Below are 27,500 nucleotides of genomic sequence, written 5' to 3'. Positions count from 1 at the left end.
GTGGTTCTACCTCGACCGTTTTCTAACAGCAAGTAACCGCATGTAGTACATTTTCCAACCTAAAGACCCCTGAACAGCCAACGCCACTAAGAAACAGGATGTGTAATATACACCTGGTTGATTAGATGTCGAGAAAAGTGAATTCAATTGTGGCTAGGTGCTACCAAACAATAGTTATCTCAGGGAAGGGGCAAAGGGTGCTACATTACCTACTCGCACTGCAGACTACATAACAAGCCAGCAAGCTCCCGATTTTCAAGAAGCACAGAAGTGCGAACTTCTCACTTGCACCTTCCGCTCTTCTCTGGGTCACATATGGTTAAGTGCAATATACGTTGCTTTACCGATAGGGATGCTAATTTAATAAGATTTGCTATATGAAACCTTTTAAGGCAATTTATTGGGCGAAAAATGTTTTTTATGAACGAATACTTCGTTTGCAATTTTGTATTGTAATACAGTTTCTTAAATGACCTTGTACTTAAAATAACTTTAATTTTTGAACTGTTTGAATTTCAATTCAAAGAAAAAAAATCACACGTTGAATCCAATATTTAAAAAAAAAAATCATAAATCATGAATAAGCATGGTGTTTTGATCATCTCCCGATGCTAGGCATGGGCTGCTATTGCTTTTAGATGATGGTATCCTAATCGAGGGAGGTTTGTAACCATGTTGGCGTGTGCCTTCTGCGGGAATCTGTTGTGTATTGAGGGCTCAAACAGCTAGCACAAGTGTATTTCCAAACATCAGAACATTCGGAAGTCGATTGGGATTAAAATTCACTCCAGCCCCATTCCATCATCAAAGCCCCGAAGAACTTGTTGTGGCAAATTAATTTAAAACTTTACAATACCACGGCGATACCTTCCTCAACCATGCACCGTTTTTTTTGTGTTCGTGCTACCGGTAATTAAACTGCTTTCTAACGTGGGAGTGTCTTCTGTGGAATGCGGTTTTCATGTGTAAAATCTAACGTTGTGGTGCACATTGATCCAAGATGATAATTTAACGGGAATAATTGTTGTTTAAATTCTGAATTCAAACAGTTTACACAACATATGTGAACGCTTAGAGCAATAGGCTGGTCAGGAGTGATGTCACGGATAGTAGTGATGCACATAAGCTCTGGTTTGCTGGCGAAGAGCTAAACCGAACTCTTGCTTAAGGGTGCCAAACCCTGGAACTTACCAAAATATCTTTTTACTACCCATGATTAAAAAAATGAAAGAATTTATCTGTGACGTTATGGACACCTAATTCGGAGAAGTTGGATTTGAGTGTTTTGAATTCATTTCGTCAGTAATTGACACCAATTTGGGGTCAGAGCATTTTGGCTTCAACTAATATTGTTCGTATCAAGATTTTAGACCAATGAATAATAATTATTATTATATTATAATTAGCTATCAGAGCAAAGAATACAACCGGGTGCAAATGATTCATACAGAAACTTAGAGCATTTTTTTACTTTCGAATTCATACCGAGTGGTCTGCCTGTTTTTGTATATGCAAGAGATATGTAGACCGTATTTCAAACGAAAAATGTTAATAACTTGAAAATTGTTCAAGCAACAAAATCATGTATCTCAATAATGACAACAATTTTACAAAACAATGTGAGCTTCTAGAAAAAGTTGGAAAAGAGGTAAGTATGTATAATGAACCAATTGATTTGTTTGGCAAAGTATCTTGTAGAATAATTTTCTACAGTTTTGTGGAATATACCAACTCGCTAACTGTAACTATTATAATAGGAGTAATAAGTTTCATTTCTCACTTAGAGTAGAATGGGGTCAAATAGATATGGGGGTACAATAGGTATAGGGTATTATCTTTGCTATGTTATTGCAGAGGTCGCTCGAGTTGCGTGAATTAGAGACACGCTAGAGAAGGTCGTTGACGATTGTCATTTCGGCTGTTACCGTGGATCGGCTGTATTACTTACGGTTTCGTTTATGTTTTTGCGTGTTGTTCTGCGAAAACACATTGTCTTTCTTACTCAGTACAGTACATTTAATCAATGTAAAAATATGTCAAGTTAGTTTTTTCTAACGTAAAAATTAATTAATAACACGAGTATCGTGTTGGATTTCCGATATTTTTGTTTTTGAAAAAATACGGACATCAACACGAAACATACGCTTAGGGGCACGATAGGTCAGCCGTTTGGGGGCACTTTAGGTCACTACTATGATCTAAATTTTAATTATTTTGACAGGGAAATTGAGCGTAATTTCGTGCGAAAAACGCCAAAACGAAGTGAAGAGGGCATAAAGAACGCAATTGCATCTGTTCCCGAAGCATTACGTGCTCCTGTGAAAGGTAAATGCTCATCATTAATGAAAGCGCTTCTGATATTTCACGTAAGTTGACAATATAATGGTGTGCAGGTGGACTCCGTATATGCTGATCTAAAAGCGGCTTTTGATTGTATTTATTATTCTCTGTTGTTGGCAAAAATTGAGCAGCTAGGAGCATCGCCTAATTTCATCGAATGGCTTGAATCGTACCTCAGAAACCGTTCCCTTTCTGTGAAATTAGGAAACAATGAGTCATATAGCTTCACCAATTTTTCGGGAGTGCCGCAAGGAAGCAATCTTGAGGCTTTGCTGTTTACCTTGTTCTTCAATGACGTTTGTTTTATTATTCCGGCTGGATGCAAACTTGTCTACACTGATGACCACGGACTGTATCTCATTATACGATCTACGACCGACTGTATTGAGCTGCAGAGACAACTAGATGCCTTCTGCAACTGGTGTACTAGAAATTTATTGACTATCAGTGTCTCTCAATGCTCTGTAATTTTCTTCACCCGCAAAAGAAACTCAATCTTATGGGACTACATCATCAATGGGGAATCGCTCAAATGAGTGTCAGTTGTCAGAGATCTTGGTATTCAGCTAGATTCTCAACTATCATTTAGAGATCACTAACCCACATTATAGCACAGGCAAACAGAAACCTTGGTTTCATTGTGCGAATTGCTAAAGAATTTACTGATCCATACTGCATTCGAGCGTCGTACTTTTCGCTTGTCCGTTCTGTTCTAGAAACTAATTGTATCACCTGGTGTCCTTACACTGAAATTTGGATTAACAGAATTGAAGCAGTCCAAGCGAGGTTCATTCGTTATGCTCTTAGATTTTTGTCGTGGCGGAACCCGGCTCTGCCACCGTACGTTGATCGTTGTAGTTTATTGGATATGGATATCCTAGCCAAAAGACGAGATATATACTGATCAAATCGATTCTCCCTGTATTCTCTCACAGATCAATGTAAATGTGCCGCCTCGAAGTCTAAGATCATGGGCTTTTCTGAGACTTCACTTTCAGCGAACTGAATAATGGCCAGAACGAACTCATAATGTGTGATATGTTTAACAGTGTTGGCACAGAAATGCCTCCGGCAACACTACTCGGTAAGACAACCTTGTGTTGAATCGAGTAACAGTTCATATGACTCAGCAGTGTGGCATATGGTATGTCAAAGTTGTCGAGAGGAGCATCGCGATTAGTCGTCCAGTAAAACTATCCCGTACAATTAAACCACGTGTCGAATTAATCATTTTTAAAATGTAGGTATTATGTACTTAAAGCAGCCTTAGGCGATATTCTGTCCACTGGGACATTTATTAATTATTTAATACTTTAGCTGAAGTGCGTTCGATACGCCGTTCGAAGGTGGCACACGTTTGGTAAGAGCCGACTGAGGAAATAGGTTAGGTAAATAACGTGGATTTATTGAATTAAAATAATTATATATTTACAATAACCGCAGTTGGGAGAACGTTTATTATCGGATTTACATAATCAAAAGCTGGTAGAACATCAGTCTTGAATTTGCTTTCACTATGCGCACTAATTATGTAAGTCATTTTAAATTTACTATTTGATTATAAACTGTATACTGTCTATTTCTTTCCCAGCTTGAAGCAAATAAAATTCCCTATCAAGAGTAGTGTCGTTTTGTTTTACGTGAACAAAACTTCAAGATAATTATGGAAAACACCGACGACGTCTTCAAATAAAATTCGCTATCAAGAGTAGTGTCGTTTTGTTTTACGTGAACAAAACTTCAAGATAATTATGGAAAACACCGACGACGTCTTCAATACAACTCCTCCCGCAGGGCAAGTGTCCAGTTGCGTGGCCTGCAAAAGGCCGGATTCAGCCGACAATCTTGTACAGTGCGACAAATGTAATAACTGGTGGCACTACACGTGTGCCGGAGTGACGGACTCCATTGCAAGTCGTGATTGGGTATGCTGTAGATGCCCTTCCGCTCCATCAAAGTCCGCGTCGATCAAGTCTGGATCCAGCCGAAAAAACCGTCTTGAGCTATCCCTTCAGCATCTTGAAGAGCGAAAGGAACTAGCGAAAAGGCAGCTCGAACTCGATATCGAAAAACGGTTTCTAGAGGAAAAGTTCCAGTTGATGGAAGCGACAATGCTGGAAGAGGAAGATGTCGGGAATCGAAGTGTTCGAAGCCGAGTCGACGAGATCGAGAACCGGGAACGAGCCAAGCATGTCTCAAAGTGGGTCGATCAGCAAATGCCACGAGCGTCGGCCACGGAAACAGCTGGTCAAATAAATCTTGGAAAGAGCCATGTGCGAAATCCGGTCGTGCTCGTGAGTGACGAAGATGGTGCTGGCGGAGAAACACGTACACGCTCTCAACTTCTGCCACACGTTTCATCCTCTCATCGAAACCAACCAAACGTAACGCCCCAAAGAGAAGCCGAATCTCGGTCATTACAACTGCTTCGACAGCAACTGCATAATTGTCAGGTAAACCCACGGCCATCCATCCTACAGTTACAACAACTTCAAGAACAGTTGCAGATGTGTCAGGCACACATGTCGACTTCAAATCTAAAGCGGCCAGAGCAGCATCCTCTGCCGCCTTCAGCACGTTTGTTACCTGATATCAATACCGGAACGATCCCTAAAGCAGGTTCGAAACTTGCAATGGAAGCAGCACGACCGATGTTCCAACAACAGCAAAACAATCAGTTTCGAACGAACGACGGAGTTACGCTTCTTACGAAGACAACGGGCTTCACGGGCGAAGCAATCGCGTTCCCGGTTATAAACGGTCCACCAGAGCCTGATCTGAACATACCTAATACGTTCACGAATGAACAGCTGCGCAATTTAATCGCACGTTCATCCTATGCCATGCCACCGCGCCTACACGCTGATCAAAATGAAGCACATCCCAGATCAACTCAGGTTTATAAACCATCTCCGGAACAAATAGCAGCCAGACAAGTGATGTCGCGTGATTTGCCGGAGTTCTCTGGGGACCCCGAAGAATGGCCTATTTTTATTAGCAGCTATAATAATTCAACGGCGGCGTGTGGTTACAACCTGGCGGAAAATCTTGCTCGATTGCAACGTTGCCTAAAGGGCGATGCCTTAAAGTCGGTGCGGTACTATTTATTGACCCCCGAATCAGTCCCGGATGTCATTAAAACACTTCAAACCCTCTATGGAAGGCCCGAGGTGATAATAAACAAATTAATCACAAACGTACGAGATTGCCCGACCCCGAAGGCCGAACGTCTAGAAACGCTTATCGAATTTGGTATGACCGTGCAAAACCTGACACAACATCTCATCTCTGCTGGCCAACACGCTCACCTTTCTAATCCAGTACTTCTGCAGGAACTCGTAGAAAAGCTACCAGCAAATGTTAAGCTACAGTGGGCACAACATTTGATTTATTTTCCTGCACCCACACTACAAATATTCAGCGACTTCATGTCATCTGTGGTTGAGTCTGTAAGCAAGGTGGTGCTCTACGTTGGAAATCACGGGAAGCCCGAAAAGGTCAAGCCAAGAGAGAGAGGATTTCTACATACTCACACAGAAAAGGTTGTACCTACAAATGTAGGTAAGAACAGGATTGATACCATAAGAAACTGTTTAGTTTGCAATAAAGCTGGTCATCGTGTGAAGGAATGTAAAAAGTTCAAGGATAGTAGTGTCGGTGACCGCTGGAAAACCGTTCATTCATTGAAGTTGTGCCGTTGCTGTTTAAACTCGCATGGCCGGCGAGCATGCCGTGTAACAAACCGATGCGAAATTAACGGTTGCCAGTTTCGGCACAATCCCCTTCTGCATTCTGAGTCACCCATGGTGAACACATCTACCACCGAACCATCTACCGAAAATCACGCCTACCACCATTGTGGGCAGTCAATATTGTTCCGGATCGTACCAATAACCCTTCACGCGGGGTTGAAGGCTGTGAACACGTTTGCCTTTCTTGATGAAGGGTCATCCACAACGCTCGTCGAGATGAGTCTGACTGCACAACTTGGTGTGGAAGGTCCAAAAGTTCCCTTATGTTTGAAATGGACAGGAAACATGACTCGTTCCGAGGAGGAATCGCAGCTAGTGACACTAGAAGTGTCTGAGGTCGGTCGACAGAAACGTTACGTTATAAATAATGCCCGCACGGTAAGCTGCCTAAATCTTCCGTCGCAAACTCTGCGATTCAAGGAGCTACAGCGAAGATTTGAGCATCTTAAAGGTCTACAAATACACAGCTATGAGGAAGCAAAGCCGCAACTGTTGATTGGTCTCCGAGATTTATCACTGGCCGTTCCAAGGATAATTAAAGAGGGAAAAGAAGGTCCGATTGCTGCAAAATCCCGACTTGGTTGGTCGGTTTACGGGAAGCTCTCGAATGTACGCGAGTCGTCTGAATTGCTTAACTTTCACGTTTGTGAATGTGAGAGTCTGAACGAAATGGTGAAAGACTACATTTCTGCTGAGGATTGTGGTGTAAAATCGACGATGAAACATGAATCAGATGGTGAAAAACGGGCTCGAAACCTTCTCGAAGAAACAACAGCACGGGTAGGCGACAAATTCAAGACCGGCTTGCTATGGAAGCATAATAACATTGAGTTCCCAGATAGTTATCTGATGGCTCGACGGCGATTGGAGTGCTTAGAACGTCGTATGTTCCGAGATCCAATATTGAAGGAGAATATACAACGACAGATTACTGAGTACACACAGAAAGGTTACACACATCGTGCCACCGATGCAGAGCTGGCTGCAGCTGATCCACGGCGCATTTGGTATCTTCCGTTAGGGGCAGTTACCAACCCCAACAAACCAGGGAAGGTAAGATTAGTATGGGACGCGGCAGCAAAAGTAGATGGTATTTCCCTGAACTCAGTCCTCTTGCCCGGACCCGATCTCTTAACGCCCTTGCCTGCAGTTTTGTTTCGCTTCCGCCAGTATCCAGTGGCTATATCTAGCGATATCAAAGAAATGTTTCATCAGGTGGGCATTAACGACCCAGATAAACATTCTCAACGATTTCTATGGCGTGAAAATCCAAATGAAAAGCCAATGATCTACCTGATGGACGTAGCAACTTTCGGGGCTACAAGTTCACCGACTTCCGCACAGTTTATCAAAAATAAAAATGCGATGGAATTCATTGACCAGTTCCCCAGAGCGGTGCAAGGAATCGTCAAGAGTCACTATGTCGACGACTATCTCCACAGTTTCGAAACAGTAGATGAAGCGAAATCCGTTGCCAGCGAAGTACGGCTGATCCATTCTAAAGGTGGCTTCGACATCCACAACTGGGCGTCTAATAGCAGAGAAGTTTTAGATCATCTTGGAGAAACCTCAAACGCAGAAGCAAAACATCTTACGGCAGGAAAAGATACCGTTACTGAACGTGTTCTAGGCTTACTCTGGCACTCGGAAAACGATACTTTGAGTTTCTCTACGTCCTTCAATGATAGAATCCAGATGATATTGGTGGCAGGAGCGAGACCTACAAAGAGGCAAGTTTTAAAAGCAGTCATGAGCCTTTTCGACCCTCTAGGGTTGCTGGCCTCGTTCTTAGTGCACGGGAAGATACTTCTGCAGGATATTTGGCGCACAGGAATCACCTGGGACGAGCCTGTGAGCGATAACCACTTTAGTCGTTGGAAACAGTGGGTTGAGTTAATGAAGCAGGTGAGCCGTTTGCGTATCCCTCGATGTTATTTTGAAGATGCCAATAAATCTATATATGACTCATTGCAAGCCCACGTCTTCGTGGATGCAAGTGAGGTTGCATATTCAGCCGCTGTATATTTTCGGATCAGACGGCCAGACGGAACCTTTCAGTGCACCTTGGTTGCAGCTAAAACGAAAGTAGCCCCATTGAAACACGCTTCAATCCCACGTTTAGAATTGATGGCTGCATTGTTAGGAGCTTCCCTACTGTCGTTTGTCGTCGACAATCATACAATAGCTGTGCGCAAGCGATTTTTGTGGTCAGATTCAGCCACGGTACTATCCTGGATCTGTTCCGATCACCGTACATATAGACAGTTCGTTGCTTGTCGTGTAGGGGAAATTTTAACTATGTCCAGCGAAAACGAATGGAGATGGGTACCGAGTAAATTTAACGTCGCCGACGAAGCCACTAAATGGGGTAGAGGACCCTGTTTTGATGCAACTTGTCGCTGGTATACGGGACCTGCTTTCCTATATTTGCCAGAGGATAAGTGGCCACGATCGAAGCAGCCAATTCTTTCTACCAAAGAAGAGATTCGCCCTTGTTTTCTTCACCAAGAGACATTACCGGAAGCTTTGATTGATTTTGGTCGCTTTTCTAGTTGGAGTCGTCTTTCAAGAGCGGCGGCATATGTGACAAGAGCTGTTACCATTTGGAAGCAAAGGAAGAGCCGATCGAACGCGACCGAGCGAGGAATCGTGCTGACCCAAAAGGAACTACAAGACGGTGAAACCCTGATATGGAAGCTTGTACAAAGAGAGGTTTACCCCGATGAGCTTGTACTCCTCGCAAAAAACAATGATTTGCCCTTTGACGAACAAGCCACCCTCTTGAAATCTAGCGACATTTACACAGCAACTCCAAAGCTGGACGGAGACGGCGTAATAAGAGTAAATGGGCGGATAGGTGCAGCCGAACTGGCTCCTTGGAGTATGAAATATCCTGTGATTCTTCCCAAGACTCATCAAGTTACGAGCCTTATTATAAACCATTATCATCGCAAGTTTCTCCATGGGAATCCCGAGACTGTGTGTAATGAGCTGCAACAACTTTTTTATATACCAAGGCTTCGCGTTCTTATAAAAAAGATAACGAGGGGATGTCAATGGTGCAAGGTGCACAAAACCCGCCCAGTCATCCCGAGGATGGCACCATTACCGACGGCCCGTTTGTCCGCTTGTGTACGTCCTTTCAGTTTCGTAGGTCTGGACTACTTTGGACCTATACTAGTGAAAGTCGGTAGGACAAATGTGAAGAGATGGATTGCGCTATTTACATGCCTCACAATTCGTGCAGTGCATGTCGAAGTAGCCCACGAGTTATCCACACAGTCATGCATTTCTTCCATCCGACGATTCGTATGCCGTAGAGGGGCACCACTTGAAATCCATTCTGACAACGGACGGAACTTTGTCGGAGCCGATCATATCCTGAAGGAGCAGATCAAACGAATAGAAACTGAAGCAGCTGAAACTTTCACTAACGCGTGTACAAAGTGGGTGTTCATTCCTCCCTCCGCCCCACATATGGGTGGCTCATGGGAGCGAATGGTGCGATCCGTAAAAGCTGCCATGATCAATCTCCCACAAGATCGCAGATTTACAGACGAAGCTTTGCAGACGATGGTGGTAGAAGCGGAGGCGATTGTGAACACTAGGCCGTTAACTTATTTACCTATCGATTCCGTGGAGCATGAAGCGTTGACTCCAAACCATTTTCTTTTGGGCAGCTCAAATGGCATCAAACAACCAGCCATAGCGACGGCGGACGGACGTACCATTCGCAACTCTTGGGACTTGATCCAAAGAAACCTAGATTGCTTCTGGTCGCGGTGGATTCGTGAATATCTCCCGACTCTAACCAAACGTACGAAGTGGTTTCGTGAAGTTAAGCCTGTCGAAGCTGGGGACCTGGTAATAATTATTGATGAAACGCGGAGAAATGGATGGATCCGGGGACGAGTGTTGGAGGTAATGAAAGCACAAGATGGTCGAGTAAGACAGGCGATCGTTCAAACCTCAGGTGGACTGTTTCGCCGACCGGTGTCAAAGCTAGCAGTGTTGGACGTGACACCAACGGGCAGAGCTGAGGTCAACACTCACCGTTACGAGAGGGGGAATGTTGGCACAGAAATGCCTCCGGCAACACTACTCGGTAAGACAACCTTGTGTTGAATCGAGTAACAGTTCATATGACTCAGCAGTGTGGCATATGGTATGTCAAAGTTGTCGAGAGGAGCATCGCGATTAGTCGTCCAGTAAAACTATCCCGTACAATTAAACCACGTGTCGAATTAATCATTTTTAAAATGTAGGTATTATGTACTTAAAGCAGCCTTAGGCGATATTCTGTCCACTGGGACATTTATTAATTATTTAATACTTTAGCTGAAGTGCGTTCGATACGCCGTTCGAAGGTGGCACACGTTTGGTAAGAGCCGACTGAGGAAATAGGTTAGGTAAATAACGTGGATTTATTGAATTAAAATAATTATATATTTACAATAACCGCAGTTGGGAGAACGTTTATTATCGGATTTACATAATCAAAAGCTAGTAGAACATCAGTCTTGAATTTGCTTTCACTATGCGCACTAATTATGTAAGTCATTTTAAATTTACTATTTGATTATAAACTGTATACTGTCTATTTCTTTCCCAGCTTGAAGCAAATAAAATTCGCTATCAAGAGTAGTGTCGTTTTGTTTTACGTGAACAAACAGATTTAATGATTATTTCTAATTTTGTGAATCTAGTAATACTTTTTAAAAATAGACTCAAACGACTCACATAGAGTAGTAGATGTGATATGAAATTCTGTTAAGTCGAAACTAGATATACTGAAATGTAATTTAAGGCTGTGTAATTTAAGGCTAATGTACTTTGTCACAATAATTTTGTAAGACACTGTTTGTACTATTGCAAAAGATGGCTGGGTTTTTACGCACATTTGAGGATAGTTCCTCAAATGGGCTTTTCCCGCCCACAAAATTTCATGTAGACTATCTTAGGTCAGATGAAAAATGAAGTAAATAAATCAATAATAATTTAAGGTGTTGCTGAAGTAGATAATCGAAAAAAACCTGTTTTAATCCACCTAGTGCACAGTGGTTTTCTGCCACAAACACGCGATTAATTATTTACACAAAAACGGTCAAGATCAATAATGTCTTCTGAAGGTTTTATTAGTATTTGAAGACCTTTCCTCTGGTTTAGTACATTCAGTGATTAATCTCCCTAAAAGTGAGATATTTTTCTTATTTTTTTAAAATGCATAGATAATGAAATCATATGTTCTGCAATGTTGTAGGGCTACTTTTTGCGAACATCTTTGTTTAAGAGTCCAAATCTGTATCGTCAATACTTGTTTTGTTATAATGCATTGTTCGTGTATGACCCCTAAAATATTTTTTTTTAAACCTAGAACGATGCACTTGCGTTTTCCATCCTAGAACGTTGCACTGGGGTACAAATGTACCCCGCGCGTTTGTTTGCAATTTTCGCAGGCAAAAATGCAAACAAAAAAATGTATAATACGCCATTTTCTTCGATTTTTAATTGCGAAAACAGCTGTGTAAGTGAAAGTACGAAATTTATTGAATCAATAGTACATAAATTGGTTTGAACAAAATAAAAAGTGAAAAAATCGCTGTTTTGACTTCTTTTCACAAAAATTACTATAATTTTGCGAATTTTCAACCGATTTGAAAAAAGTCAAATGATTCTAAAAGTTGAAAGAATGATCTTGATACGGTAGAAAATGGTTTTGGAAAATACCACGAAATGGGGTGGAAATTGAAATGAAAAAATAGTTCTAACCAGTAATACATTGGTAACACGAAATGTTACGGTGACAGCTGTTATTGTGCGCAAATTATACTTGCGAGCTACTGCTTTGAAAAACTATAAAAAATAATAATAAAACAAAAATCAGCAAAAACGAGAACAATTTTTGTTCCGCTTTAAAATTAAATTAAATTATTCAAATAAACGATTAAGAACGATTATATAATACTAATTGTTACCACCGTAGTAAAACAACCAGTATTTAAACTGGTATTGTCACGAATCACATTTCCACTGACAGCACGAAATCCGTAGAAACACTTACGGCAACCGTACACTGGGGTACAAATGTACCCCACGCCAACTTTGACACCTGATTCCACGAAGGTTATACGCAAACTGGCTATACCATCTTTTCCTACTCTTACTAGGAACTCCAAATTGAATTATGGTTAGGATCCCAGATCGGTAAATGCCGAATTCTCGTTTTTACACGGCCCCAAAGAAGGCGTGGGGTACATCTGTACCCCAGTGCAACGTTCTAGGGTTAATATAACTTTTTTGGTATCGTACCTATGAAGTTATTTGAGTCAATGCCACCCGTAGCTCTTTAGAAGAGCGTTTTGTTCTAGCTCTTTTATTTACGAAGTTGTTTAGCAATTTTTGAAAAAAATAGTGCTATTTCCAATAGCAAGAACTTTTGAACTGGAAAAACATGCAACCAGATATAGTTATAAACATTAATACAATAAATAAACTACAAAATCCAATTGGTGCGTTAAAATGATCGTCTTTTCTGCACAAAGTTTTTTTTGTCCCAAATAACTATGGAGTTGGTTAGTTATGACCTGGGACGGGACGTGCAAAGTGAAATAAAGTAACTGTCACCGCGAACCGGCAATGGCCTGTCATAGCGAACCGGGCCTTTCTTGACGATTTTGCTTTTCTTGCAATGGACACTTTCTGGGTAGTATAGTAATATCCTGGCTACAAACAAAGTGTTTTTAGAAAATATATTTTATATGTTGCTTAGATGCATGTACATGTACAGAAACAAATATGCAAAGTACAACGACGATACGTACAATTTTATTATTCTGCTCAACAGTTATGGTTAATGTTGTTTTATACAGCTTAGACAAACGATTACATAATTCATGTCATGTTTGAGCTCTATTATTTTCGGCACAAATCTGTACCTCATCGGCAGAAATCTATGCCGCATCGGCACAGCACTATCATCGACATTTGCTTGAAATTATTTTGCAAGCGGATTTTTCCCTGCAAAATAACATCAATATCGGGAGGGAAAAAGAAGACCGTCTTCGCATGTCCCGTCCCAGGTTATGACTCGGCATATTTGTTTTTGTATTTGTCATATTTACACCACTAGGCATTTTAAAGCCCCAATGGTGTCCCAATTCCAAACCTTGTGACCTGTGTTTCGTTGGTCACAATAAATCCGTGGTCACTGGGCCAGCTTAATATAGACCCCTAGAAATTTTGTTAAATTTGTAGATATTGTCAGTAAATGTCTAAATGTGAAATAAATGTCATAGCTTCCGTGTTTACATGTATGAAGGATGTTTATTTCATGTTTAGTAGTTTTCGGTTGGTGCCCGTCAGTATTTATTCATTTATTTATTTATTTATTTATTTATTTGCTTGTTATTTATTTATTTATTTTCTTGTTATTTATTTACTTCCCTGTTATTTATTTCTTTATTTATTTACGCAATTGTTTATATTATGTGTCAGATAGTTTATTTACATTTTTTGTTCATTTGTTTATTTGGTGAAAAGTAAAAATTATACAATGTTAAGGTTATGCATGCAACCAATCCGATCTAAAAATTCAAATAAACATTTTATCGGGGCACCAACCCATACATGTTTGTAAACAATGTTTTCCCTTGCTGCGATATATACAAGAAGAGGTCATCGATCGAGAGTGGAGATGGTTTCCGGGGGCACGGGGAAATAAAAAGGGCTTCCCGCGTCGAAAACAGGATCAGTTAATAAATATTCGGTCCGAGGAGTGATGACCCGCGGCAGCGTCGTCCCTTCGCTATACTGGGACAGTTCATTTCACTGGTTTTCTCAAGAAGTTTAAGTGGGATCTTAAATATCCGAAGCACGATCCGCCAGAATCACTACACGATCGTTAATTTCTGTGGAGTCAAAGTGTAGTGTTGCGCTGGCAAAGGCCAGGGAAATACCAAAAGTGACGAGAGTGCGAGATTGTGGTCAAATGACGCCATTAAGAGAGACGTCTTAAGTACTGGTGTGAAATTAAGATTAAACCAGTTGTAAACCCCACTCGATAGTGCTAAATGACTCGCGAAAAGTTTTGTGAGCACAGTGTACCACTCCCGGACCTTCTTTCGGAAACGCAGGCCACCGTTACACGGCCGAGTTGCCGCCGCAACTGGATCTCGACTTACGGAAGTACTCGATCTAAAAACATCGACAGCTGCACTTGTTCCTGTTCCCGATTGTCACCCAGTCCCTGGAAAGCCAGAAGTCGACCAACGTTCGTCCCGGACGCAACGATTTTCTGCACGTTACAAGAATAAAAGTTTACTATGTGCAAGTATTTTTGTTTTCTGTTTAAATAAATGTAAGGTCTTGTCTAATTAGGCTGTTTTATATCAAATTGTGATGTCCTTGTGGTTTATTTAGTCCGCTATTTTGTTTAGTTTTGTGAATTTGCCCAGAGACCAATTGCGGTAGGGTTGACAGTCCGCCCGCACAGTGAAATTCGTTAGATGTAGTGAAATGTGCTAGTTCTGTTCCAAAGTGGCTGGGCAATCCAGACAACTTCGCAAAGTATCAGCAACGAACGAAGCCCTTGCTGTATTCCTTCGAACAAGCAGAGTCTCCAAATAAATCAGCTGACACCGGCTTTCGTAACTAGGTAAACGGACAGAATCTCTCCACGGCAGTCTACGAAGCGCAAAATGTAAAAAGCATCGTTGCACGGACTAAATTCTCTCGACACTGCAGTGTTATTATAGATTATAGATTGGGCTCCAAACATCACAGCAATATTCCAGGATTGTCCACGACAAAGAGCAGTACAGCGATGTGAGACAATAAATATCCGTAAATTTTTTGGCAATCCTGAAGATGCATCCCAGCATTCGAAATGCTTTGCTAACTGTAATATCACTCTTAGATCCTTAACGTGACTATCGCGTTCAATTTCTGTATCCAGCAGAAGGCAGTTAAAACAAATTGGATCTTTTTTTCGTGGGAATAATTCGGATTTACACACATGTGGCTTATGCTACACCAGTCAGCGAAGGTTTCAGACTCTTGTTGGAGTCATCTACAATCATCAGTAGAGTGATGAGATGAGATGAGAAGAAACGTCTTGAGATCGTCTGCGAAGGACAGCCGTGGAGTCTTCAGAACTAGATGAACGTCGATGAAGTAAAGCCGGATCATCAACGGTCCCAAGTGACTTCCCTAGGGTACTCCTGACGATGAAATAAATCTGGGAGCCTGACAATCTCTAACGACAATCACTATTTTTCGACCTGTAAGATAGGATAGTGTACCGGAAATTTATATACTCACAAGCGCCGTACAGTGGGTGAATTCTAAAATAAGGTGTTTATCAACGGGCAGCCCCAGGCCAATCAATGGACTACCGAACTTTGCTGAAGACACCATCCTTCTAAATTACCATGAAATTTACAATAAAATTTTGGAGGAAATTTAAATTATTTTTTACATCAGCGGTTTTCAATCTTTTTTGAATCACGGACCCCTTCGAAATCACCCTGGGTTGTTGCGGACCCCCACGGATAAACATCGATGTTGTATGCTATCAATATGTTATTTTCAGTTTGTTAGGAGACAAGACTTGACATTTCAATCTGCACTCAGACAATTTATTTTTCTTAGCGGACCCCCAGTAACAGATTCACGGCCCCCTAGGGGTCCGCGGGCCCCAGGTTGAGAATCACTGCTTTACATCATCAAATAGCCCTCGCACACTTTGAGAACATTTCCGAATACATAATTTTTCTAAATTATCAGACTTTTACGACCGAACTGAATGTACCATGTACTAGACATTATATAAACACTAGTGCTGCCTAGTGCGTAAATTCCAAAATAATCTATTCACCGTCGGACAGCACTCGTCCTGCTAAAGTATTTTGCTCAAGACACCACCCTTCCAAATTATCAGGATCTCGGGATACATATTTTAAAAATTCTTGCATGCTAATTAGCGCCGCCTGGCGGGTCTGTTTCACTTCTATTTGTCCGAAATTCAGTGGCTCTTGATCTCTTCAAGAACATTGCTGAAAACATCGCCATCCTAAGTTATTAGATTGTTGAAATATATTACAATACACCGTGCTGAAAGCTGATACGTTCATTAGCGCTGTATAGTGGGAGTATTCCAAACTAATCTTTTTTTTATTTATTGGTCAATCAATTGTAAACTACATTATACAAATATTACATTATACAAATACTAATATCTATTATCATCGGGCAGTCCTCGACCCTTCGAACAACTTTGCTGAAGACACCACCCTTCTAAATTGCCAAAATTTTGAGATTCAGCAGTTTAAAAAATAAAGTATGCTCACTAGCGCCGCCCAGCGGGTAAAATTCAGTTTAATCCTTGCATCAGCAAATCGTCGCTGTTGTGCTATCTTATGACAAGCGCCATTTAGCACATTTCGAGAAAAACGATTTTTAAAGTTTGAGATTGAATATCTTGAAACTTATAAATGGTAAAAACAATTCAAAGAAGACAATTAATGCTTCTATCTATTCTGTATTAAACTCTCAAATATCACGAAGTTCGGTTGACTATGTTGCGAGTTTTCACTATAAATGTAAACAAAAGTCGCACTCACACGTGTCGTAGGCGTGTATTGATGACAAAATTTGTATGGCGTGTCATAATTGTACATGGAAAATTTTCCATAGAAAAAAGCATCAATTATTAACTTTTATTAATATCTTCGGATTTATTCGGCCTAGAAACAATCGATGAGATGCATTTTGAAGGAAATTGAGCAAGCAATCTAGAAAAAATAGTAATTTTTAATTACAGTGTTGCCAAACATTAAATATTGCCAATTTAAAAGTAAAACTGCATATTTCTCGCAATACATGTATTTTTATTTTGAAAATTATTATGCCATTGTGTTCCTCTGACATTTTTACATATAAAAACATCTAAAACTTCTACATTACTTAAGCGAATCCCAAGATACAGTGATTTAAAGCAAAAAAACTGACAATTTCTCATCACTTTTTTCGCTATACCTCAGTAACCAAGCAAAATTTCAAAATTCTGAAAACGCCATTTTGTAGAGAATTTTCAGATTAGTAATGATGCATATCTAACTCAGTTTACCCCAAAATGGCGTTTGTCATAAGATAGCACAACAGCGACGAAATAGCACTTGTCGACCGGTTGGGTATAGTTCAATTTGATCTGTCCATAATCGTATAGTCCTTGAACTTGAAGTTTGCCGAAACCCTCACGTTTGTAAGTTATTAGACTTTTGAGATATATAATATTCTATAATGAGCTGAAAGCTGGTACGTTCACTAGCGCCACATAGTGAAAATATCCTAAACTAATCTGTCACCATCTGGTAGTCCTTGTCTTTCCGAGCAATACTGAACACGGTATCCCTCTAAAAAATCTAGATATTAAGATGATGATCATAGTTTGAATATTTCCATTCATACTAGCGCCGCCTGGTGGGAGATATTATTTTCTCCATCCAAAAGCTGTATAAATTTTTCTGAGACCTTTTTTAAATGATCCTAGCTCGATACATTTCATGTTAAACTCATTCAATGGTAGTCGAATTTAAGACTGGCTCGAATTATTCACTGATGTTCCCAGTTAATAACGTAGTAAGAGACCCGACTATGTATGCCTTTGCATATTCAGCAGCATTTTTATGAACATACGCACTATGCTATATTTCCCCTCAGTGGAGAACAATTTTGGTAAAAACTAGGAGAAAATCGTTTAAAACCGTGAAGAGCACAAAACCTATAACTAAATTAGTTGTTGAAATTTGCGTTTCGATTTCGTCTCATCAGAATCCGACACTAACTTAGTTAACGGACTAAGCTAGCGCCGCATTAACGCTAGCTCCAAAAAACGGAGACACAATTTGTGTTCCTGAGCAAACCCCTAGTCAAGCGTGATGTCCCGCAAGAAAAGAAGTTAATTTTAAGCTGATAAGAACTAATGAAATCACAACATTTGGTTTGGCTTAGCAAGCCAATGCAAGATGCACTATGCTATATTTCTCCTTAGTGGAGAACAATTTTGGTAAAAACTATTTTGTCTTCATTAAGGAGAAAATTGTTTAAAACCATCTTGGCGCGAGAAAAGCATAAAACCTATCGCTAAATTAGTTATTGAAATTTGCGTGTCTGATGAGCTGTCGAAACGCAAATTTCAATAACTAATGAACATAAGCATTATAAACAGTATGTGAAAATGAGTGTTGTTAAACCGGAAGCTTTAGTGCTATCCATGAAAATATGGAAGACCATGCGGTTCCTCCGGAGAGAACATCAATGGAGATGCATGGTTGTTTGATGCTGTGGATACGTATAATATCCCACCATATTTTCACGAAAAATTAATCAACTATTACCACCAATTCAAAAAAGGTTTCACATCAATTTGAATAGATTACGTTGTAAGAAAATGGTGGAAATATTTCATTCAGGCCTACTTTATGCTTATTTTTAAATATATTTTATTGACCTCTGACTATCAAACGCTAAAAATCTACCAAACATCACTAAACGGTTTGATTCCCGGAAAACATGGACTTCCAAACGGGTATGGTTGAGTTTTACTACCTATTATTCTTCCATCGAATTCCTCTAGTCCAATGCAAATAATCGTGGGCGATAAAAGTCACCTCTCAATTATGGTGACGTTTTAATGGAGATGTCAATTTCTGAATCATACATCAATCGTACTGAATTGAAGCTCTTCATTTTTTGACATCTTCATTAGCATATAGGCCTCTGTCTATCTATCCGGTGACCCCATTATTACGTTTCCTTCGATAGAGCCTAAGTCACAAAGCACAGTAATGCTGTACTTACATGTCAGTATTGCCTGTTTGTTTCTATTGCTATTTACCTCAACCAGGGTGGTATCAATGAATGCACAGCTGGTGTCGGAGTTTTTCACGAAACGGATGGTAAAATCGATTACGATTTTTAGCTGTGATACCAGTGTCAAGGGTGGGTATATTTTTCACATTGCTGTTTTTGTTTAGCAATGTTTAGCTTCGTTTTAATTGTCGCGAAAGTTCTATAAAAACCTATCAATTTTTTTGCAATAATGAATAAGTGAGAATTTTCGGTTATGTGTACTAATGAGTGAATTTGTTCGTCGAACATGCTGTTAGACATAGAAGTAAGCGCGATTTCTAGCAATCAGAAGGCAAATAATTCTTAACACTTCCTTTCTATTATATTTATATGAGTCTGCGTAGCAATCTTGTTTTCTGTTATATGCTTATAACAGATTCGCTATGTAAAATCTACCCTTATTATTAATTCCTTTAAATTGGTTATTAGAGTTTTAACCTTCTGGTCATTTACCCTTGAATATCAATCTGACAATTTCATCTCTTAAGTCTCTCTTCGTCATTATTGCTGAAAACGATCAAAGAAAATTCATACAAAAATATTCTCATTTTCCAGACGTGTATACTACCGCAGCTTTCTTGTTGTTCAATTATAATGGATCCCTTCGGTTTGTCGATATAGGGTCAAATGTGCAATACTTGGATTACATCCACATTATGAGGACCAATTCGCATGATCTAGGATTAACCGTTGATCTGGCGTGTCCGCATACGTCAGACCTCTTCGATGTCATGTCTAGTAATCACTTTTTCAATGCCTCATACGAGTGGTTAATGTTTGAACACACATCGCTTCAACATGCGAAGGATCAACTGTGTCATCGAAATCTTAACGTTGACTCACGTGTGACTTTAGCCGTGGATAACAACCAACGAGGTGAGTCATTTGATTTGTATGAAGTGTACAACACGTTTTATCACAGGGGAGGACATTTCCGTGTAAATCCCATTGGCCGTTGGGATGCGGATGGAGGGTTTTCCATCACTTGGATAGAAAGCGAATATGAGCGCAGAGGTAACTTTGAAGGAATCACATTGCATGCTATTTTCACGGTAAGTGAGTAGTATATTTGTGATCATATATGAGAGGCTGAGAGTAAGAGTGGGTTAAAATTTTGTTCAGAGCAAAAGTGGGTTAAAATATTCTGTTGGATCAGAAATGGTATAGTCATCACACCTAAGGCAAAAGTGGATCAAATATTAATTCGCGCAAAAATGGTTCGACAAAATTTTCAGGGCAAGACTGGTATAGAATATTAACCCATTTTTGCGTTAAGAAAAGAATCAGAATTTTCTTATTCGGACTTGTGGGAAATGAAATTTTATTAAATTTTTCGATGCCTTAGAAATCGTGTAATATAGGATCCGTATAGGTCAATAGGCATCGGAAATTGACGATTGCCGCCATTTTGAAATCCAAGATGGCGACTTCCGGTTCCCACAAAGTAGTGAGAACCACCATCAATATGGGTGTCATTTGAAAGGGGATGGTGAGCAGACATCGAAAATTGACTTTCACCGCCATTTTGAAATCCAAGATGGCGACTTCTGGTTACCATAAAATAGTGAGAACCACCATCAATATGGGTGTCATTTGAAAGAGGATGATCAGCAGACACCGAAAATTGACCATTTCCGCCATTTTGAAATCCAAGATGTCGACTTCCGGTTACCACAAAATAGTGAGAACCACCATCAATATGGGTGTCATTTGAAAGGGGATGGTGAGCAGACATCGAAAATTGACCACCACCGCCATTTTGAAATCCAAGATGGCGACTTCCGGTTACCACAAAATAGTGAGAACCACCATCAATATGGGTGTCATTTGAAAGGGGATGGTGAGCAGACACCGAAAATTGACCACCACCGCCATTTTGAATTCTAAGATGGCGACTTCCGGTTACCACAAAATAGTGAGAACCACCATCAATATGGGTGTCATTTGAAAGAGAATGGTGAGCAAACATCGAAAATTGACTTTCACCGCCATTTTGAAATCCAAGATGGCGACTTCCGGTTACCACAAAATAGTGAGAACCACCATCAATATGGGTGTCATTTGAAAGGGAATGGAGAGCAGACATCGAAAATTGACTTTCACCGCCATTTTGAAATCCAAGATGGCGACTTCCGGTTACCACAAAATAGTGAGAACCACCAACAATATGGGTGTCATATGAAAGGGAATGGTGAGCAGACATCGAAAATCGACTTTCACCGCCATTTTGAAATCCAAGATGGCGACTTCCGGTTACCACAAAATAGTGAGAACCACCATCAATATGGGTGTCATATGAAAGGGAATGGTGAGCAGACATCGAAAATTGACTTTCACCGCCATTTTGAAATCCAAGATGGCGACTTCCGGTTACCACAAAATAGTGAGAACCACCATCAATATGGGTGTCATATGAAAGGGAATGGTGAGCAGACATCGAAAATTGACTTTCACCGCCATTTTGATATCCAAGATGGCGACTTCCGGTTACCACAAAATAGTGAGAACCACCATTAATATGGGTGTCATTTGAAAGGGAATGGTGAGCAGACATCGAAAAATGACTTTCACCGCCATTTTGAAATCCAAGATGGCGACTTCCGGTTACCACAAAATAGTGAGAACCACCATCAATATGGGTGTCATTTGAAAGGGGATGGTGAGCAGACATCGAAAATTGACTTTCACTGCCATTTTGAAATCCAAGATGGCGACTTCCGGTTACCACAAAATAGTGAGAACCACCATCAATATGGGTGTTATTTGAAAGAGGATGATCAGCAGACACCGAAAATTGACCATTACCGCCATTTTGAATTCCAAGATGGCGACTTCCGGTTACCACAAAATAGTGAGAACCACCATCAGTGACACCCATTTCATACACCTTTTAAAATTTGAAGATCCAATGAATATTAATAAACCTAAAAATGGATTGAAGTGAACCAAAAGCAATTTTATTGAAAATTAGCATTTTTTCGCTTTTTTCCTCATATAACCTATTTTAAAACCACTAAAATTAATATGGAATTGCATATATAATATTTTTCTTGATGCGAGAAACAAATCACAAAATTTTAATTTCGCGCGGGTCGATGATTCTTATCCAGGGGGTGGCATCCGTATGTTGATGTACAGACGTTGACAGTATCCAACATATAGTGGGCCCGGTCGCTTCTAGGCACATACCTCCCATGCTCTTGCGCTTCTAGGCTCATACCTCCCATGCTCTTGCATTGGGTTGTTTTATCTTTATTGTCTTCATGCCTCATCCACGAAGTATGAAGTGTGTGGTGCTGCATCCATGATGAGTCCACCACCCTTGACGTGAGAGTGTCTTGGAGTGCTCGAGTCGAATAAATGGTAGTTAAACTGAATAGGATAGCGTTTCCGAGTGAACGTAACGATTGAGCATTTACTCGGATGTAAAACCATTCTGTTTAGGTCACACCACGTACTAAAGCTCTCCAGTTCACTCTGAAGAAACTCGGAATCGGTTTTATCCCGTATTTGTCGAAAAATTTCATATCATGGGCGAAAGAAAGGCGGGGTCCTTGTAATTTTATATTGATGTCATTAAAGTAAAGGAGGAAAATTAATGGACCGAGATGGCTACCTATAGAGATGCCGGATGTAGTGAAGAATGGTGCAGATAGGCAGTCCTTAATGCTGATTTGGAATTGCCTTCCATCGAGGAACCAACGCAGAAGTTGTCCATGAATACCGAGTTTGTCCAGCTTCGCTATTGCGACATCATGGTTGATTTTGTCGAAGGCCGAACCGATCCATGTGAATAGCATCGGTTCGCAATCCATCAGTAAATCCATCGAGTACATATGTTGTAAACGAAAGCAGGTTGGTCGTTGTCGATCATTTAGGCATAAAACCGTGTTGTTGCAATGTAATGTTTGCAGTGAAAGAAAATCGGATCTTAAACTGCTACTACTGAACACCCCCTTTCAAACGTTACCCATGTTTATGATGGTTCTCACTATTTTCTGGTAACCGGAAGTGACCATATTGGATTTCAAAATAGCCTAATTGTCGATTTCCGATGTCTACTGACCACCCCTTTCAAATGACACCCATATTGATGGTGGTTCTCACTATTTTGTGGTAACCGGAAATCGCCATCTTGGATTTCAAAATGACGTAATAATCAATTTCCGATATTTACTGACACCCGCTTTCAAATTATACCCATATTGATGATGGTTCTCTCTACTTTGTGGTTACCGGAAGTCGCCATCTTGGATTTCAAAATGGCGTAACAATCGATTTCCGATGTCTACTGACCCTTTTTAAATGACACCCATATTAATGGTGGTTCTCACTATTTTGTGGTAACTGAAAGTCGACATCTTGGATTTCAAAATTACGTAGTAATCAATTTCCGATATCTACTAACACCCCTTTTCAAATGACACCCATATTGATGGTGGTTCTTACTATATTGTGGTAACCGGAAGTCGCCATCTTGGATTTCAAAATGGCGGTAATGATCAATATTCGGTGTCTGCTAACCACCTCCTTTCAAATGACACCCATATTGATGGTGGTTCTCACTATTTTGTGATAACCGGAAGTCGCCATCTTGGATTTTAAAATGGCGGTGATGGTGATTTTTTGGTGTTTGCTGACCATCCCCTATAAAATGACACCCATATTGATGGTGGTTCTCACTATATTATGCTAACCGGGAGTCGCCATCTTGGAGTTCAAAATGGCGGTAATGATCAATTTTCGTCTGCTCACCATTCCCTTTCAAATGCCACCCATATTGATGGTGGTTCTCACTATTTTGTGGTAACCGGAAGTCGCCATCTTGGATTTCAAAATGGCGGTGAATGTCAATTTTCGATTGCTGCTCACCATCCCCTTTCAAATGACACCCATATTGATGGTGGTTCTCACTATTTTGTGGTAACCGGAAGTCGCCATCTTGAATTTCAAAATGGCGGTGAAAGTCAATTTTCGATGTCTGCTCACCATCTTTCAAATGACACCCATATTGATGGTGGTTCTCACTATTTTGTGGCAACCGGAAGTCGCCATCTTGGAATTCAGAATGGCGGTAATGGTCAATTTTCGATGTCTGCTCACCATCCCCTTTCAAATGACACCCATATTGATGGTGGTTCTCACTATTTTGTGGTAACCGGAAGTCGCCATCTTGGATTTCAAAATGGCGGTAATGGTCAATTTTCGGTGTCTGCTCACCATCTCCTTTCAAATGACACCCATATTGATGGTGGTTCTCACTATTTTGTGGTAACCGATGGCGACTTCCGGTGGATTTCAAAATGGCGGTGGTGGTCAATTTTCGATGTCTGCTCACCATCCCCTTTCAAATGACACCCATATTGATGGTGGTTCTCACTATTTTGTGGTAACCGGAAGTCGCCATCTTGGATTTCAAAATGGCGGTGGTGGTCAATTTTCGATGTCTGCTCACCATCCCCTTTCAAATGACACCCATATTGATGGTGGCTCTCACTATTTTGTGGTAACCGGAAGTCGCCATCTTGGATTTCAAAATGGCGGTGGTGGTCAATTTTCGATGTCTGCTCACCATCCCCTTTCAAATGACACCCATATTGATGGTGGTTCTCACTATTTTGTGGTAACCGGAAGTCGCCATCTTGGAATTCAAAATGGCGTAATTATCGATTTCCCATATCTACTAACCACCTCCTTTCAAATGATACCCATATTGATGATGGTTTTCCCTGATTGGTGATTAATCATTTTTGAAAACATTCTTAGAATAAAAATGGAATATCTATCCTCTCAGGGCAAAAGTGGTATATCTTTTTAACCCACTTTTGCGCTAAGGTTTTTTTATCCCATTTCTGCTCTGACTGGTACTTAAACCGGTTTTGCTCTAAATAAAACGTATACCGCTTTTGCTCGCAGCGAATTTTTAACCCACTCTTGCTCTCAGCCTCTCATATACGACGCCTTAATCGAGCTTTACCATTTGGTAATGAGTAGGATCTACAAGGTACACATAATGAAACCATCATGCAGCGCCTGGAGAGCAAACAAAAAGTTTCCTCCTTTGTCCTGTTCCGTTTTGGACACATCTATGTCAACATGCTTAAACAGAAGCACAATTTTCGGTACGTGTGAAATATATGATGATGATACAATGATCAATACACTCAAATGGTCTACACATTTCGCAGTGTTCATTACACTCAAGTGCCATCTTGGGGTAGTGAGAGCATTTTCCGAAACGTCAGCGTCGGCATCATCGGCCAATTCAAAGACCACAAGGTTGATGTAGCGGAAAACTTATTTTACATGCTTCCAGAACGCATACCTTACCTGGACTATTCCGTGGTAGTCGGAACGCATGTGTAAGAATAATTAAAAAACTCCAATAGCATATGAATATGACAGTTTGTTGTTGTTTTTTTTTCAGTATCATGATTGTCTTTCGTCATCCGAAACGTAATGCTGGCCAGAATGCTTTTCTGCAACCTTTCGACCCGAACTTATGGTTTACAATACTTGCGACAGTGGCCGTTTCATCGGTAATCCTTGGTGGGGCTTTTAGACTGGAATCGAAATTAGCCAAAACATCTAGGGAATATTTTCTCACCATCTTCGGATTCATATGTCAGCAAGGTTACGATGGTACAACATCGATGATTTCTACGAGACTGATCACTTTTGCTATGCTCCTATTTTCATCATTGATGTATCAGTTCTATTCAACGTTCATTATTGGATCCCTTTTGGCGCCACCCCCGAAGTACTTGAAAACGGCTCGTCAACTTATCGATAGTAACATTCAAGTCACAATGGAGAATTTGTTTTATAATTGGGATTTTTATAATGTATACATTTATGATTAAGATATCGAGAACACACTTAAAAATCTAGCTTGATTTCAGAGAACCAAGGATCCGGCTGCTATCGAAATGTTTACCAGGAAAATTATGCGAAGTACGGAGAAACCTACGAACATCACTCACGGACTGGAATTAATAAGAAAAGGTGGTTACGCGATCCAATGCGATACTGGGTACACGTATCCTATCATAAAAGGTATCTGTTTAGTGTAAGTTTTTTGTACGATAAATTTAATCAGTGGGAATTTTCTAGACACTTTCACGGATGACGAGATATGCGATCTGCAGGAGATTCTTATATCACCTCACCGACCTTTACACATCCCACTAGAAAAGGGATCCCCACTGAAGCAGTATTTTCGGGTTACGTTGCGAAAGCTAATCGAGAGTGGTTCCGGAGGGTACTATAATCGAGAGTACTTCAGTCAAAAACCACTGTGCCCGAACGATGCTTTGAAAACCATGCAGATCGATATTCAACAAGTGGCTAGTAGTTTTGCTTTCTTGGCTCTGGCAATGGTGGTCAGTTTGATGTTGGTAGTTCTCGAACGGATCCCCTTCCGTTTTTGGAGTCAGAAGAATTTGTGGGAGTTTGTGAACTAATTATTTTCATTTTTAAATTGCTGATCTACTGGATAAGTATATGTGATTTTCCCGTGTTTAGCTTTTCACTTGTATTAACAAACACCAAAAAAGAAATTAAAATAGAACATTACTAGTCTAAGGTATATTTAAAAGCATTTTGTTGTGATTTCCAGATCGGATACATCTTACATCGCTAATAGAAAATTCGCGAAAAATCTATTATTTTGTCATATGTAATGATAGTTTAAACTAAATTATTTAAAAAAAAAACAACAAGATTATTAATTATGTTATAAAAGTCATTATAAAACTGTACACCATTAAAATTGTCAATCTAGATGATTCCCTAATGAACTAATAAATAGGGCATATCAATGTTTTCTTACTGTTATATTTTGTTCTTTTCCTTAATAGTCCTACTAGTTTTGGATTTCAGGAAAATAATAACATCTAAGGTTGGACGTATTTTTGAAGCATTCCCATAACAGTCTGCTTTCAGTCTACTTTCTACTTCTGCCGCTGTCAGACGTACAATCGAGCCAAGTGAACAACAGGCTTCTCGATCTAGTGTGCATTGTCGCGAGAACAAAGGAAACATCGGATTATTCTTGTCATCATGAGTAAAGTTGACGAAAAAGCTCTACTCCGACCGTCGTTGACTTCAAATTTTGTTTAAAACGACCGAGTTTTAGTGAAGTGGAATACCTTCTGAAGGTAAAAATGCAACTTAGACTTACGGAAGTGTTGTACCTTCACCCAAGTAGCAAATCGCAACTAGTTTTATTTGTCTAAGTCCGAACTATGTTGCAAGGAAAGGACAATAAAGTTATTTTTGTTGCACTGGTTGAACATAGATAACATCAAGGTTATTTCATAACATCTTTTATCACCAAATAGTCATTTATGTTGCCAGCTAGAACATGTTCATTAATGTTCCGAACTGGTTGCTGATGTTGCAGTGTTTGTTGAAAATTAGTTGCGATTTTGTGATATGTATTATGACAATTGCACAGTTGTCAAACACCAAAATTCTTACTAAAAACGTTTCAGTTTA

General features: G+C 40.1%; 1 protein-coding gene across 1 annotated transcript; it reads left to right on the top strand.

Moving 5' to 3' along the window:
* Positions 1–1,560: 1,560 nt before the first annotated feature.
* On the top strand, positions 1,561–26,513 carry LOC131684780 (ionotropic receptor 75a-like). The gene is made up of 6 exons (XM_058967921.1): positions 1,561–1,648; positions 19,557–19,877; positions 25,318–25,363; positions 25,429–25,846; positions 25,904–26,057; positions 26,115–26,513. Exons 2-6 carry the CDS (start codon positions 19,658–19,660, stop codon positions 26,462–26,464), a joined length of 1,188 nt encoding a protein of 395 aa, XP_058823904.1. The 5' UTR covers positions 1,561–1,648; positions 19,557–19,657; the 3' UTR covers positions 26,465–26,513.
* Positions 26,514–27,500: the final 987 nt, after the last annotated feature.

Source organism: Topomyia yanbarensis, chromosome 2, assembly GCF_030247195.1.
Source record: "Topomyia yanbarensis strain Yona2022 chromosome 2, ASM3024719v1, whole genome shotgun sequence".
Classification (NCBI taxonomy): Eukaryota; Metazoa; Arthropoda; class Insecta; order Diptera; family Culicidae; genus Topomyia; species Topomyia yanbarensis.
This window is presented reverse-complemented; position numbering and strand designations above follow the sequence as displayed.

Excerpts from the sequence above, each read along its gene's own strand:
- LOC131684780 (XM_058967921.1), top strand. The coding sequence starts at position 19,658 with ATGAGGACCAATTCGCATGATCTAGGATTAACCGTTGATCTGGCGTGT. Across the intron at positions 25,364-25,428 it reads GTGGTAGTCGGAACGCATGT|TATCATGATTGTCTTTCGTC; the intron begins GTAAGAATAATT and ends TTTTTTTTTCAG. Across the intron at positions 25,847-25,903 it reads ATAATTGGGATTTTTATAAT|AGAACCAAGGATCCGGCTGC; the intron begins GTATACATTTAT and ends GCTTGATTTCAG.